The 14294-nt window shown below is 51.9% G+C and overlaps 2 protein-coding genes across 4 annotated transcripts in view; both read right to left on the bottom strand.

Moving 5' to 3' along the window:
* The window catches only part of Arhgap27 (Rho GTPase activating protein 27), a 34893-nt gene extending 34605 nt beyond the window's left edge, over window positions 1–288 (bottom strand). For all 3 annotated transcript variants that reach the window (XM_076869597.2, XM_076869599.2, XM_077110490.1), the window contains exon 1: window positions 115–288. The gene's annotated coding sequence lies outside the window, so the exon portion shown is untranslated. The remainder of the gene's footprint in view (window positions 1–114) is intronic.
* Window positions 289–2270: 1982 nt separating this feature from the next.
* Window positions 2271–14294, bottom strand: part of Plekhm1 (pleckstrin homology and RUN domain containing M1) — a 46326-nt gene continuing 34302 nt past the window's right edge. Inside the window, exons 9-12 of the mRNA XM_076870936.2 lie at window positions 10775–10968; window positions 5689–5752; window positions 5120–5277; window positions 2271–4392 (exon numbers count right to left, since the gene is read on the bottom strand). Coding sequence (XP_076727051.2) covers window positions 4281–4392; window positions 5120–5277; window positions 5689–5752; window positions 10775–10968 — 528 coding nt within the window. The 3' untranslated portion in view covers window positions 2271–4280. The remainder of the gene's footprint in view (window positions 4393–5119; window positions 5278–5688; window positions 5753–10774; window positions 10969–14294) is intronic.

Below are 14294 nucleotides of genomic sequence, written 5' to 3'. Positions count from 1 at the left end.
GGGAGGCGGCGCGCGGAGCGCTTGGGTGAGGACAGGCCACCTGGGGCACCCTTCCCTCCCTCCCCCTCCTCGACCCCCCCCTCCCATGCCGCCCAGCCCTGCCGGTCCTGGCACCTCAGGGCGTCGGTCCGCTGGCCTCGCTTCCACTTGCCCGGACAGACGCGCGAGGGTTCGGTGTCCGGTGCTCCCTCTTCCACCACCCGGCTCCCGTGCTGCCCTGTTTCCTGTTCAACAATATAACAAGGGAGGCACCGACGGAGAGCACTCGGCAGAACTTCCTCCCGGGCTGGGGCTGGGCTGCGGTTGGGAGAGACAATCCCCGGTGTCCTAGCTTCCTGTCCCCTCTGGGCCGGGCCAGTGCCTCTGGAGCAGAGACGCCACCCCTTCCCCCCTACACCTCCTGGGCCACACCTGGCTGTCTCCAGAGAGGAGAAGGAGGCAGCCGGGCCAGGATGGTGGGATGAGGAGGGTGGCAGCCTCCCACTAAATTCTGCTGGCCAGATTTCCCTCCCTTCATGCCCCTCCCCCCAATATTGTAGGGGAGGAGGGGCACCCTCAGATCTGATCTGTGGGCTGGGTAAGCTTAGAACAATCTCCTGAAGGCCAGCATCTTGAGTCCAGTTCCAGGGCCCTCCACTTGGAGGTCTTATTTTTTGGAATCTGCTGCCTCTGGAAGCAAGCTTGCTCCTGTGACTTGACCATGTGCTCACTCCAGATTTGGGCAAGCCAGCCCCAGTGGGTCCCAGCTCTCAGGGTGGCAGGAACAGTTGTGCCCTCTCCCTTAGATGCTTGTGCTGAGAGCTGGGTACTTCAGGTGAGTTGAGCGTTTGATTGGAAACTGAATCTGGCCATGCTCTTTCTTGAACCCCATTTCCTCCACATCTTTGACCCTGTGAGGGGTTGCCCACCAGTGAGTTCTCCTTGTGCTAGTAGAATCTCAGTGCATCTGAATTCTGGTGGCATCTTAAGATCCCTGAGGCAGTCACAGCAAAACTTAGCATTGCCCTGCATACTTAGAAAATAGTGACTGGATTGGACCCTCCCTCCACCCCACCTCTTAGGTCTCTCCATCTGTCCTGGCTAGGCAGGATGGCAATGGCTGGTAGTGGTTGTACTCCTTGTTTGGGGTCTAGCAGGCTGATGTCCAGCTCTGTCCTGTGTTGGCCTTTAGACATTGTGAGTACTGACTTGTGTCTGCATCTCAGCTTTCTTTCCAATAAACCGGGGATAGTAACACCTACCTACTATAGGCTTGCTGAGAAGATAAAATGAGATGCACTAAGAACAGTGGCAAGTACACACACTTCATTATTATTACTACTTTTACTGAGATGAGCTCTTTGGGGTTGAGTTGTGATCTCCAAACCTCCCGTTCTCTAGGTAGAAAGGGAGGAGGGGGAAACATGTGGCCTTAAAGGTACTTCAGGTTGAGTCCAAGGGCAGGGCAGCATGAGCTCACATGCCCATGGCCCTCCCCTGGGCCTGCCTCCCCCAGCCCTCAAACCCAGTTCCTCTTTGCATCTCTGGGCCTACCATCTACTGCCCCTGGAAGAGGGAAGACCCTTGGAGGAAGCTGGGGCTCATGGATGGGCAGAGGGTTTCCATGATGGGTTGAAAGGGATCTTCAATGGCAGGAAACTGCAGACCTGAATGTTATTCTTTTCTGCTCCATTTTCCTGCAAACTGACTTTCTGGGAATTAAGTCTGTTTCCTTCTTTTGTTCTTACATGGACAGTGGGGGGCTTCCCCCTAGAGTCCCCCCCCCACCCCAGGGGCTTGTGGAACTTGTGAGAAAGGCTGGCAACCAAATAAAAGCCACTTTGAGCCCTAAATCCAAGATTCATGATTCTGGGGCTCTGCTCAAGTCACCTGCTCCCCTCCCATCCATCCCTTCCACACTGCTTTATTTCTCCAACAATTCCTGCCGTGTCCGTGATCAGTGTCAAGGGGCTGTGTTGACATTTAAGGCGCAGGAAAAGAAGCCATGGGGGAGTCAGCTTCAGTTGTCACAGATGAATGCATGAGTGAACCTCCCCAAAGTCCCTGAAATCCCATCCCAGGGGGGATCTCAACTCCTGGGCGTGAAGGATGGGACTGTACACTGTCATTTATGGGCTCTTTCTCGATGGCCACTCCTGGTACATAGCTGCTGCCTCCAAGTGTTCTTCAGTGACCTGGAGACCTCCCTGTGCCCAGGGGGGCTCATCCAATGGTTATGATGGCTGGTTTCCCCACCTCCCATGAGTTAGGATTCAGAAGTCAGACGGTGATTAGAAAGATCAGATCTTTACTGCAAAATCACTCAAATATCACACAGCCGCAGTTCCTTCAATACATTGCAAAATCTCAGGGCCAGAGCCCTACTTTCTAGAAAGTTTATTGCATAAAATAACATTTTAAGAATAGTGTGGGCACTGCTGAGGTTCACCTCGGCTTTCCACTGGAGGCGGAGGGTAAGAGTCAACTCATCCAACAGCATTAGCAGCTTTTTGGTACTGGAGGAGAGGGCAGCTCTAATGCACATAATCCCAGGGGTGAGGAGGCCCCCATCAATCAGGGCCTCACTCCTGCTGCCTCCCAGGGCACCATATGGAATGTACACCCAGGATCAAGGCCCACAGCAGGCCAGACTCCTGCCCACTCAGGGACCTGGGGCAGTGATAGCTCTGATCAGGCCGTATTTACAGGGGAGAGTTAATGCTGGCTATGGGAGGTGGGTGGGGTAGGGATATGGTCACACTTCCTGGCTCAAGAAGCTTTGGTGTTCTGGGCACAGGTGTGCACCACCTTCCACAATGGGGACACAGGAGCTATGTGGCAGCCTCCGCTGCCTGCCTACTGTCTCCTTTGTTCTATTGCACAATTCATCCAACCCTGTGGGGCTGGGTGGGTGACTCAGCATCTCCATCACTCCAGGGAGGATGGGGGAAGGCTCACCTCTTGACAGTGACAGGTACATCTCCACCTGAGGCCTCTGACTCCAAGCTGAGGGCAGGTGAGACAGTGAGAGGAGCCTGCTGGATCCAGGAGAGGAAGGGAAGGCTGCAGAGACCACCCACCCTCCCAAAACTTCAAGGATCTAGACATGCCTAGAGGGGAACTCCAGGCTCCTATCCAGCCTCCAGGACCCCTTCAAAAACCGATTCCGCTCCAAGGAAATTCTCCAAGTCCTGGCAGACCCTTGCTGGGCAAGTCCAGGGCAGCTTTGTGAATTCATGGCTTTGTAAAACTGAGGCTGCAGAAGCACCCACAGGATAGCTTCTCTGCATGTCCCTGCACAGTTCAGCAGCGGAAGGACAGGGTCACTTTTCCACAGGGTAGGGCTCGGCAGTCACGACATCTGAGGCAGCCCCTGCCCTTGGCTCACTGCTCTCTCTGGGGTCCAGCCTACTCAGGAGTCAGACAGGCAGGGGTGTGACCTCAAGAGTCAGTCTGAGGCAGGTCCTGCCCATCTTTGCGGGAGTAAGGTGGGTGGGGGGAGGAGAATGGGCAAGATGAAGTCCTTTCCCCAACCGAGGAAGGCTCAAAGTGCTGACAGTGCTGGTTTTGAGTCATTTCCCCTTCTGCACAATGACTCCAGATGAGAAGAGCGAGGGGGCTCTGACTCTGAGAAAGGGAGGACTTTCCAGGTGGGAAGCGAGGGGATAGGAAGTCAAGATGAGATGGGAGAGAAAGGAGGTGGTCATCAGGACTGACCTCGTCCTGCTGGAAGCAGTTTGGCACGTGGCACTGGAGTTGTCAGCAGCAAGTGCCAGCAAGGACGAAGGAAAGGCACCTGTCCGCTGACAGGCTGACTGCCTGCCTTCGGGCCAGGCCTAAGTGTGCACATCCACCAGGGTGAGAAGGCCCGGGTTTCTTGGGTGACTTGTGTAGGGTCAAGAATACAAAAATATTTTCTGTTGCAATATGAAGGGAAAAAAACCCACCTTAAAAAACTAGACCTTTTAATCAGGAATGTGGAATTGAAAATGTCCCCCAAGTCTCATTTCCACAGTGTTTGAACAGCCCTAATGGAGGTGTGACAGTGAGGTGAACCCAGCCTGATGAAAGGCCCCATTGGGCCTTGAGCAGAGGACATCTGGTGGTGTCCTTGCTCCTGAGACAGAGGGAGGTGGGAGGCCATGGGATGTCATTGGGCTTCCTGGCTTTCTCTGGGAGGCCTATGCTCTCTAGTCACACCTGAGGGTCTTCCTGAAAAGGGGAGACACTGTGACACCAAGAGGAGCCTGGGGTGATGGCAAACCCGGCTGGGACGGCTTGGGGTGGGTGAGGAGATCGGCCTAGGTTAGAGTGTTCTGTTCCTGGTATTTGCGACGGCGGGCACAGCGGGGGCAGCCCTTCTTCACCACAGCCTGGCAGCTCTGGTGGAAGACGGTCTTGCACTCAGCACACCTGGGGAGAGAGCAGCGTGCACAGTTTGTGCCAGTTGACTAGAGGCCATCCTGGGGTCGGGGCTGGCCAGGGCTCTGGTCAGATCCCATAGTGAGGCTGTGTTCTTCTTGGCAGCCCCTACCTGCCTGCTTTAGATGATGAGATCACAGCCATGCCGGGCATGGAGATTCTCCATCCACTTCATTTCTCACAAGTGCTGCCTGAGTGTCCCTAAATGATTTCTTACCTGTCTTTAAAAACATAGTTTGAAAAACAGCTCCAGGCCATGCAGGGTTGAACCCTGGCGGGTGTACCCACTGGAAGTGGAGGAATGTGCTCCTTGAGGCAGCTTTTTATTCCCCATGTCTGGGTGAATTTTTCAATTCAGAGGCTTCTGATAATGAGCAATGACTGGGGATAAGAACAATCGCTACAGTGGCAGAAGCTGTGGCAAGCACCACCCATAGGTGCCCATTCTGTGCCAGGGATTTAGGGCCAGGGCCATAGCTTGTTCAGTCCCTCCTCAGCTTGTTTGCAGACTGAGGTCCCTCTCAGTACCGGCAGCCACCTCTTCTCCAGGGTGATGGATGCTCAGTACAGGAGGGAGCCATGGGAGCCCCAGGCAGGGGCTGCTTCAGACAACTTTGCCAGCCAGGCTCTGGCACAGAGTGAATGTTCACTGTTCCTGAGTGGCAAAGCTAGGGCTACTCCCTATAGTGCTGTACAGAGCTGTGGGTGTCGTGCATACCTGATTGTGGTGTCAAACTCAAAGGGGAAGATGATGTCATGGTGGTGGCAGATCTGGCAAATAAAGCCCCGCTGCGTGCACAGGTCACAGTGGTAGACATGCTGGGAGGCGAACTCGATCAGGGCCTTGAGGAACCCTTCATACACCCCATCTGCAATCTGTAGGGATAAGCACAAGCCTGGCCTCAGGCAGCTGCATTGTGGCACCAGGCTCCCCACTGAGAGGAACTGCCTCCAGGTCCTATACAGCAAGGAGACTTCCCCAAATTGGTCACGGGGAGTTACTGGATTTACAGATGAAACCCAAATCTACTCCATTCTCTTGAGCAAAGCAGCGTCCTACACTTTCAACCCAGGATTCTAGAGTCTGCTGCCTGCCAGGGAACCAGGGGAGTCTGTCACTGCCCAGGATGTACTGGGGCAGCAGGAAGGCCCATTCTGAGATGTGAAAAAGTTGAACACTGCTATCTGGTCTCAATATTCGAAAACACCCCTCTTACATCTCTTTTTCTGATTTCTCCAGGAATGAGGCCTCTCTATAGAGATTTGGGGAGAGTTGGACACGTTTACCTGCTGGAGGTCAGCGACACTGAACTTGTGGGGAGACTCCAAGAGATAATTCCTGTGGTTGAGCCTGCAAAGAAAACACAAGAGCTTCCTCAGAAGGGCTTTGGAGGCTGGGCCACCCTGCATTGTCTGTTTTCCTTCCCTTAGCACTGCTAGCCAACCATAACCCTCCTGCCTCGCCAGGCAGGGCTAAGAGCACAAGTCAGCTGGACCAGACTTGCCTTGGCCTCCCAGGTAAACTAACCAGCTGGTGGGTCCTTGGGCAAGTTGTTTAATCTCTGAACCTCAGGTATCTTCCTCTAAGAAGTGGAATTGTTTTTGATGATTAAATAATCTATTTAGAGCATTTGGTACAGTGCCTGGCAGGTAGTGAGCACATAACTAATAATGATGAGGGTGGAGCTGGGGCTGTGGCTCAGTGGTACAGCACTTGCCTAGCATGTGTGAGGCACTGGGTTAGATTCTCAGCTCTGCATATAAATAAATGAACAAAACAAAGGCCCATCAGCGTCTAAAAAAATTTTTTTTTTAAATAATAATGAGGATGAGGATGATGAAAACTGACAGTCAGTACCAGGAACTGGCTGAGATTTTACACTCATCTGTCCTTGCAACAATGCTCTGAGGCTGAGCCTGTTGCAACTCCCACTTTGAGAAAATGGGCAAATGTGGAGAGTTTAAATAATTTGCCTGGGGTCACACAGTAAGAGTCAGAGCAGGAGCTTGCATGCAGGTATCTGGTTCTAGAGCCAGCATCCTTCTCCACTCCACTGAAACTCTACCACCATTACATACCAGGGACCCTACTAAGGACAGAAATGCAGGAGATACAGCTGCTGCCCTCTGGCAGCCCCTGGTCTAGCTGAAGAAAAGACATTCCAGTATCTGGTTTCAGTGCTACATGAAAGGAACTGAGATGTGTTCTAAGCACAGCAGATCCCGTTTCAGAGGGGAATGGAGTGGAGGACAAGGGCTGCCGCCAGCCCTGTTTTGGTTCCCACTACACCAATAGCCGAGACTCCAGGTCACATCCTGAGGGATGGAGAGGAAGTGCCTGCAGAAAATCCCTGGCACAGAACCCTATCCAGCCTTGCTCATGTGCCTGTGCAGGTCCTGGGGTGGGGGGTGGATACTCCAAGTCAGAGGAAGCTTGGGAACCTGCACAGGATGCCCTGGACACCTGGAGCAGATGGTGTCTGGCATCAGGAATGGGGGCTTGGCCATACCCCATCCAATGGCTTTAGTGTGGTTCAGGGGGAGCCCAGTGTGGGATGGTCCCACAAACAGCCAGGCAGGCCACACTGTGCCATGTTGGGTGAGGACACTGCCAACTTGCCTCTCAGTTTACCATGCTGGTTTCCTTAGTAAACTTCCAGCTTTCTGGGAACAGGAAGCTGCCATTTATCACCAGGAAAACATGGTGGGAGACAGGCACACAGGCTGGCTCCAAGCTGGCAGGAAGGGTGGGGCTGAGTTGGATGGAGAGGTCCCTGTCTTCTACCTCTGTCTACAGTCCTGGCAGCCAGTCAGGCCTATAGCCTGATCTGAGAGTCACTGTGCCCTGGGCCTGTCACACTCTCAGTGGGGCTCTATAACTGATGCTGTGTCAAGACCAGAAGGAAAGCAGTACCACTCATGCTGTCTTCCAGAAGAGAAACACCTGGGCACAGGAGAAAACCCTGGGCTACTCTGGGCCTCAGTTTCTCACCCATACAATGGAAAGACCCCTCTTAGTCCTCTGGTGTGAGGCTGATTGTCTGGAGAAGGGACCGGAGAGAATTTCAGGGGTCTCTGGGAGACAGTGGAAGTTGGAGAAGGTTGCTTTTAAACTCCTATAACTTACAGGGTGAGGGGACAGAAGGCCACATGAACATAGGGATCACTGACCCTGGCAAGGCCAAATGATCTGTAGGTCTCGAGTGGGCAGCCTAGTGCTACCTCTTTCTGAGCCCCTCTTCCTCCTCTATCTACCCCTACTCAGCTGTTGGTAGGAGTCACCAGGTCTGGTGGGAACATCCCTGTGAGGCATTTCTGTGATGGTTCCTTCCCAAAGGCCCAAAAGAATGCTTTTAGAAACATGTCCCAGACCTGCAAGAGGACCCCTTTATCTCAGGGGACCCACCAGTCTGTTGCCATTGGCAAGGGGCAGCTCCTCTTGACTTTACCTCCTACATCCAGAACCTGATCGTGTCGTCTCCTTTCTCATCCTCCCAGCCTCCCCTCTGGCTAGCTCGGTCAGGTCTCCCTAGCCCCTGGAGTCAATAATGACACCAGCCACCTTGCCAGGACTCTCTCTTTAGCTCTTGCACCCTCTGTTGCTAGAACGGTCTCTTAACCACAGACTGAATCATGACAGTCTGGGCTTAGACCCTTCAGTGGCTCCATGCTGGTGGCAGATGAAGTGCAAAGGACTTCAGCGGGGGCCACAGGGCCTCCGAGTTCTGGTTCCTGGCCCTGCATCCGGCTGTCTTGAGCCTGTTTGGACCCTTGTAAACTGTGCTCCATCCACTGCCCACCTAAAGCCTCTCAGCCAGGAAAGCCAGGCCTTTCCCTGGCCCTTTCTTCTCTAGCGGTTCTTCTAAACCCCAGTTCAACAAACATAAGCTGCTCCTGGTACTGAGCAGCTCTGCTCCAGTGTGCTGACAGTGAGGCCTGGGTGCAGGTGGTGGTGGAATCTGAGAAGAGCTGACACACACGTTCTGTTTCATTCCCTTTTATTATAAACACCCCTTTCAAATTGACTAACTTTGTAAAGAAAATAAGTATTTTCTCAAAATAAAAGAATGCTGCAAACCCTTAACCCTGATGCCATCTCTTAGAACCCCCTGGCCCTCTGGCCCTTGCCCAGTTGAGTCAGGTGCCCCCTCAGGCACATACCAAGCTGACCCAGGCCATCTGCCTGCTTGTCTGTAGCTCAGACACTGAGCCCCTCACCATGACGTGGAAGGCCACATGAATATAGGGATCACTGACCCATTTTACAGGCAAGAAAGCTGGAGCTCAGAGAAGTGACTTCCCTGAGTCACGGGGTCTGGAGCTGGGCAGGAGCTATTCCTATGCTCTTTCCCCTGTCTTGTTAATTCCTCTAAAAGGGGACTTCCACAGGTGTGGCCTTGTCCTCTAGCAGGCCAGATACACAGGGATGGGACAGCAGGGCCAGAGAGTCAGAGGCAGGCTGCCCATGGCACTAATCATAGGCTGGCTCAGAGACGATTCAGCAGGCAGAGTGTGGGATGAGGTCAGTGCCAGCCCATCCTGCAGGTGTCAAGAAGGGTGACAGAGGTACCACTTGTCACCTGTTTTTTTTTTTGTGTGTGTGTGTGTGTGCGTGTGTGTATGGGGGTGTGTGCTGGGGATTGAACTCAGGGCCTCACACATGCTAGATATGACCCCAGGTTTGTATCATCTGGTTAGGGGCAGGAAGGCAGACCCTCTGGAGAGTCTGGAGTCCTGGGTCACAGAACCTCAGAAAAGAGAGGAGAGAGTCAGCCTCACTGAAAAGGGCGGGCCCAGGTACCCAGCTGATGTGGGGTGGCAGAGCCTTTAGGGGCTTTCTGTTCTTCCAGGCCCTGCAGAAGAGAAAGCCCTGGGGGCTCTGCGGGCCTGTGAGGGACCAGTTCTCCGAGTACCCACCAGAGAGCTCCCTGCAGCACTGGACAGCCCCAGGGGACCTGTATGGGCATACCCTTGCCCAGAGGAGCAAAGCAGGCATGACTCTGGGAAAAACAACTGCACTCAGGGCCGAGAAGACACCCTTCAGACAGTGCTCCCTGGCAGCCCCTGAGGAGGTGAGGCTCTGGAGAAGGTGGAGGTGCTTATAAATTACTCTGGTTTCAAAGACCCAGAAAAGGTGAACACAAAGCCCGTGCTGGGCTAGGAGAGGTTTGTGACGGCAGGGAGACTATCTGAGTCCATCCTGAAGCTTGCAGTCACCTTCCATCCCTGGGAAACAAAGGTCTCCAGGCCCTGGGTACCTGGGAGCTTCTTGGAAGGGCTCCTGAGGGTGTGCACTGATCACACACTCCTGGAGGGTTTCAGGAAGGATGCTGCCATGGACAGCAGCATCTAACAGTCGAGGCACGGAGGCTGGGCCGGCAGGAAGGAGACCCGGAGCACAGCCGTCATCACCTGGCTAGGTGTGTCTCACCTGCCTCTACTCACGCTTCCTGCCTCCCTTTCCACTCCAGACAATGCTCTCCCTGTGCTTTCTGTATACAGTGCCTTCCTTTGGGGCCTGTACCTGCTATTCCTCTCTCCGGAACACTCTTCCCCTCCTCTTTCCTCTTCTACCTACTAATCAGTTTTCAGGTCTCACCTACATGTCACTTCCTCCAGGAAGTCTTCCCCCCCTGGGACCTCCCCTAATCTGGTTAGAGGTCTTACTTGAGCTTCTGGGTATCCTTCTCCTCTTCCCACCGCCCCCTGATTGGAGTTGCTGGTTAGCTCGTTGCCTTCCCTCCTAAACCAGAGGCTTTCAGAGGGGAGGATTCTGGTATACTTTACTCAGCATTGCACCCTGTACACCTTGCCAGGTGCTTGGGTATGTTCTCAACAAATAAATTACACCCCCCCACACACACTCCCCCCCTCACACCCACACATTTTTGGTGGTACTGGGAATTAAACCCAGGGATGCACCACCACTAAGCTACATCCCCGGTCCTTTTTATTTTATGAGACAGGGTCTCATTAAATTGCACAGGCGGGCCTTGAATTTATAATCCTTATTACTCAGCCTCCCAAGCAGTCAATTTGTTGAATAAATAAATAAATATATGAACAAAATGTACCCCTGAGGGGCTGGAGTTTTGGCTCAGTGGTAAAGCACTTGCCTAGCATGTGTGAGGCACTGGATTCGATTCTCAGCACCATATAAAAATAAACAAGTAAAATAAAGGTATGTTGTTCATCTAAAACTAAAAAAAAATTTAAAAATTAAAAAAAAAAAAAAACAACAACTCAAAAAACAAAACACCCCTGAAGGATGTGGTGATTTTGCAAGCCCAATGGGAAGTTCTCTGCCCAGCCCTGGCATTGCTCAAGGAGCTGCCTTGAGCGTGTGTGGCCTGTGTATATAGAAGGTACTCACCTCTTGCTCAGCTCCTTCAGGGCGCCACTTCGACATAGGCCCAGGTAATCCCCCAGAAGCTTCAGTTGTTCCCGGCTCCTGCCAATGAGGCGCATCTGCTCCACATGCTCGTACAGAGAGGCATTCACCAGCTGCAGGTTGACTAGGGGCTGGGCCCGGATCTGCGCCAGAAACTTCAGGGCCTGCCGACAGACCTGGGGGCACCATGGAAAGGCTGGCTCTTAGCAACACCTACACTGCCCAGCTCTCACCTGCCCTGCAGCCCTCTCCAAGGGATGTAGCACTAGTTTCATCTTATAGACTAGGAAACTGAGGTTCAGAGTGATGACGCTACTTAGCCAAGAGCACACAGCTCAGAAATGGTACAGTCCGACTCCTAAACCAACTTTTCCTCTAATGACACCTGTGTTGCCCCCTCCCAACCATGACAAGATATGGGAGGTCACTCTGGGTAAGGCCCCCTCCTCCGGGTCTCACAGATCTTTCCCACTCTTTCCTGTATGCCCAACTTCCTTTTCCTGCCTATAGGAAACAGGTGCTCCCCTCTGGGCCCTGACTCAGGAACCAGGTGACTGGTGTTGCGGCTCTAGCTACAGGAAACCACAGAGCAGACACAGCTTAACAAGGTTCCCCATGTGTACTGGGCTCTTGCCAACAACCACCAGGACTCCCCTGTGACTCTGTGGAGCTGAGTGATCAATCTCAGCTGCTCTCAACAGATTGAAAAAGGGTTGAAAGTTCTACCCAAGATCCTGGCCCTAATACAGTTTGCCAGACATAGGGAGGGACCTTGATCATATCCTCTTTTCATCCACAGAACAAGCCATGGGGTGGCATCATTTCTATTCTATAGATGAGGAAACTGAGGCTCTGAGAAGCTGAGGTATCTGACCTGCCTGGGGAAAGTGGAGCCCAGGTCTGAGCTGCAGTGTTGTTTCTGAACACCAGGCAGCCACTCTGACTAAAAGAACTACTTGTGGCATGCTAAGGAGCTGGGGCTAACTGGAGGAAAATCAAAGGATCTATGCCAGGAGACTATTTATCAGTGCTGGGAATTGAACCAGGTCCTTGCTAGGCAAGTGCTCTACCACTGAGCTACATCCCAGCTTCCCCACCCCCTTTCTTTTATTTTGAGACAGGATCTTGCTAAGTTACTAAGCTGGCCTTGAACTTGGGATCCCCTGCCCCAACCTCCCAAGTGGTTTGTGTTACAGGTGTGTGCTACCATGCCTGGCAGATTATTTTGAGTTTATATTATTATTATTTTTTTTTTTTGAGAATTTTAATATTTATTTTTTAGTTATCGGCGGATACAACATCTTTATTTTGTATGTGGTGCTGAGGATCGAACCCGGGCCGCATGCATGCCAGGCAAGCGCGCTACCGCTTGAGCCACATCCTCAGCCCTTGAGTTTATATTAAAAGATATTCCATGCAAGTATTTGGCAAAGGGCCTGGCACAGAGTTCATCTTCAATAAATGTGAACTTCTGTCAGCGACTGTTTAAGAGCCTGTCTGTCCCTTTGAGGGTCAGAGAATGTAATGGGGCTCTCAGAATTGTTCCTATATCTGGGAGCCGGGGAGACCTCTGGCTTCCTGTCTCCCAGCTTCACCAGCAACACTCTTCTCCCCCTGCCATGGACAACTCCTTTTTCCATATCCTATAGCCCTGAGGTAGCAGTCCCCCAGCCCGAGGGCAGCCCAATGGCAAACCCCTGGTGACTTGGGTCAAACTGCTGTCCTCCAGCCATGGCTCAGCTCTCCTGTAACAGCCTCTGTCTGGCCTTGAGTGAGGCTCAGATGAAATACACACAGGAATGAGTGCCAAACACTGCCCAGTGCTAGAGACTGGCAGGGACTTTGTGCTCCCCAGGGGCTGTCCCTATCCTGTGGGCGTGGAAGAGAAAGACAAAAGCAAAAACCACACTCTGGGGCTGACATCCTGCCAAGTGCCAGCTGGGCTTCAGAACAAGTGGGTCAGCCAGAGCTGCAACAGCAAACAATAAGGCCCCAAAGCCCTGGCCAGCCACTTTCTGTTTTGAACTTTCTTGTCTCTCTCAGGTCGTTGATCTTTGATAGAGAGCTGGATATTTCCTGATCTCAGATAAGCCTAGAAAAGTTTTGCAGTTTCCTAGGGAGAAGGAAGGAAGAGCCCAGGATTCCAGCACTGATTAAGGAGGTGGCCCGACCGAAGTATCAGGGTCTGGGGAAGAGGGAATGTGCTCACGGTCAAAGGTGCATTCCTGGTGACTCTGAGGGTTAGTTTTCTGTGCGTAGTTAGTTAAATACTACTGAGGGCAGGGGTGGTGATGGGTGAACAACAGAATGGCCAAAGCAAAGCCAACTTTGGGGTTTTTCCTCCCCAGAGGAGTGGAATTTACTTGGAGTCACCTTCCCTGAATTCTGAGGACACATCCATGAGGCAAGACTGTGTAGTGTGTTTCTGTGTCTGTCTTAGTAGAAATCTATGCTTTGGAAAGAAGGCAGATTTGAAAGGAGAGGGTAGCATTTGAGATAGGATAGAATAGGATGGAATAGGACAAGACAGGACAGGAAAGATTTATTAATGGATTTGTGGTTGAACAGATGAAAGGATGAATAGGTAGACAGATGGGTGGTCTTGAATTAGGGACTGAACAAGTGAATTAGGGACAAGAGATAGGACTGGCCTCAGGGGAGGGAAAGGGCACTGTTAGAAGGCACTGTTCTAAGTGACAGGCAGTACTACCACAGTCTTCACAATAGACCCAAGACATACACTATTTTTTTCATTTTGGGGGGATCCTAGGGATTGAACTCAGGGCACTTAATTACTGAGATGGCTTTTTTATATTTTATTTAGAGACAGGGTCTTGCTGAGTTGCTTAGGGCCTCACTAAGTTGCTGAGGCTGGCTCTGATTTCTTGATTCTCCTGCCTCAGCCTTCCTAGCTACAGGGATTACAGGTGTGCACCAACATGCTCGGCCTGAGACATACACTATTATTAAACCCCTTTAAGAAAAGAAAAACAAACCAAAAACCTTCAGAGATTAGGGATCTGAAGCTAACTTGCTCATGACAACACAGCTAGAAAAGTGGCTATAATCCTAATGGCTTAGGAGGTTAAGGCAGAAGGATTGCAAGTCTGAAGCCAGCCTCAGCAACTTAGCAAGACCCTAAGCAACTTAGTGAGAAATTGTCTCAAAATAAAAATTAGGGCTGGGGTTATAGTTCAGTGGTAGAACATTTGCCTATCACATGTGAGGCACTGGGTTTGATTCCCAGCACCACATAAAAATCAAATCAAATCAAATAAAGGTATTGCAACCATCTACAACAAAAAAAATATTTTAAAGAATTAAGAATTTAAAAAAACCCAAAAGGGCTGAGGATGTGCTCAGTTGTTAAATGCTCTTGGGTTCAATCCCCAGGAAAGGAAGGAAGGAAGGAAGGAAGGAAGGAAGGAAGGAAGGAAGGAAGGAAGGAGGGAGGGAAAGAAGGAGAATGAGACAGAAAGGAAAGAAGGAAGGAAGGAAGGAA

This window comes from Callospermophilus lateralis, chromosome 11, assembly GCF_048772815.1.
Source record: "Callospermophilus lateralis isolate mCalLat2 chromosome 11, mCalLat2.hap1, whole genome shotgun sequence".
Classification (NCBI taxonomy): Eukaryota; Metazoa; Chordata; class Mammalia; order Rodentia; family Sciuridae; genus Callospermophilus; species Callospermophilus lateralis.
The sequence above is the reverse complement of the archived record's forward strand: the minus strand, read 5'-3'. Positions and strand labels throughout refer to the sequence as shown.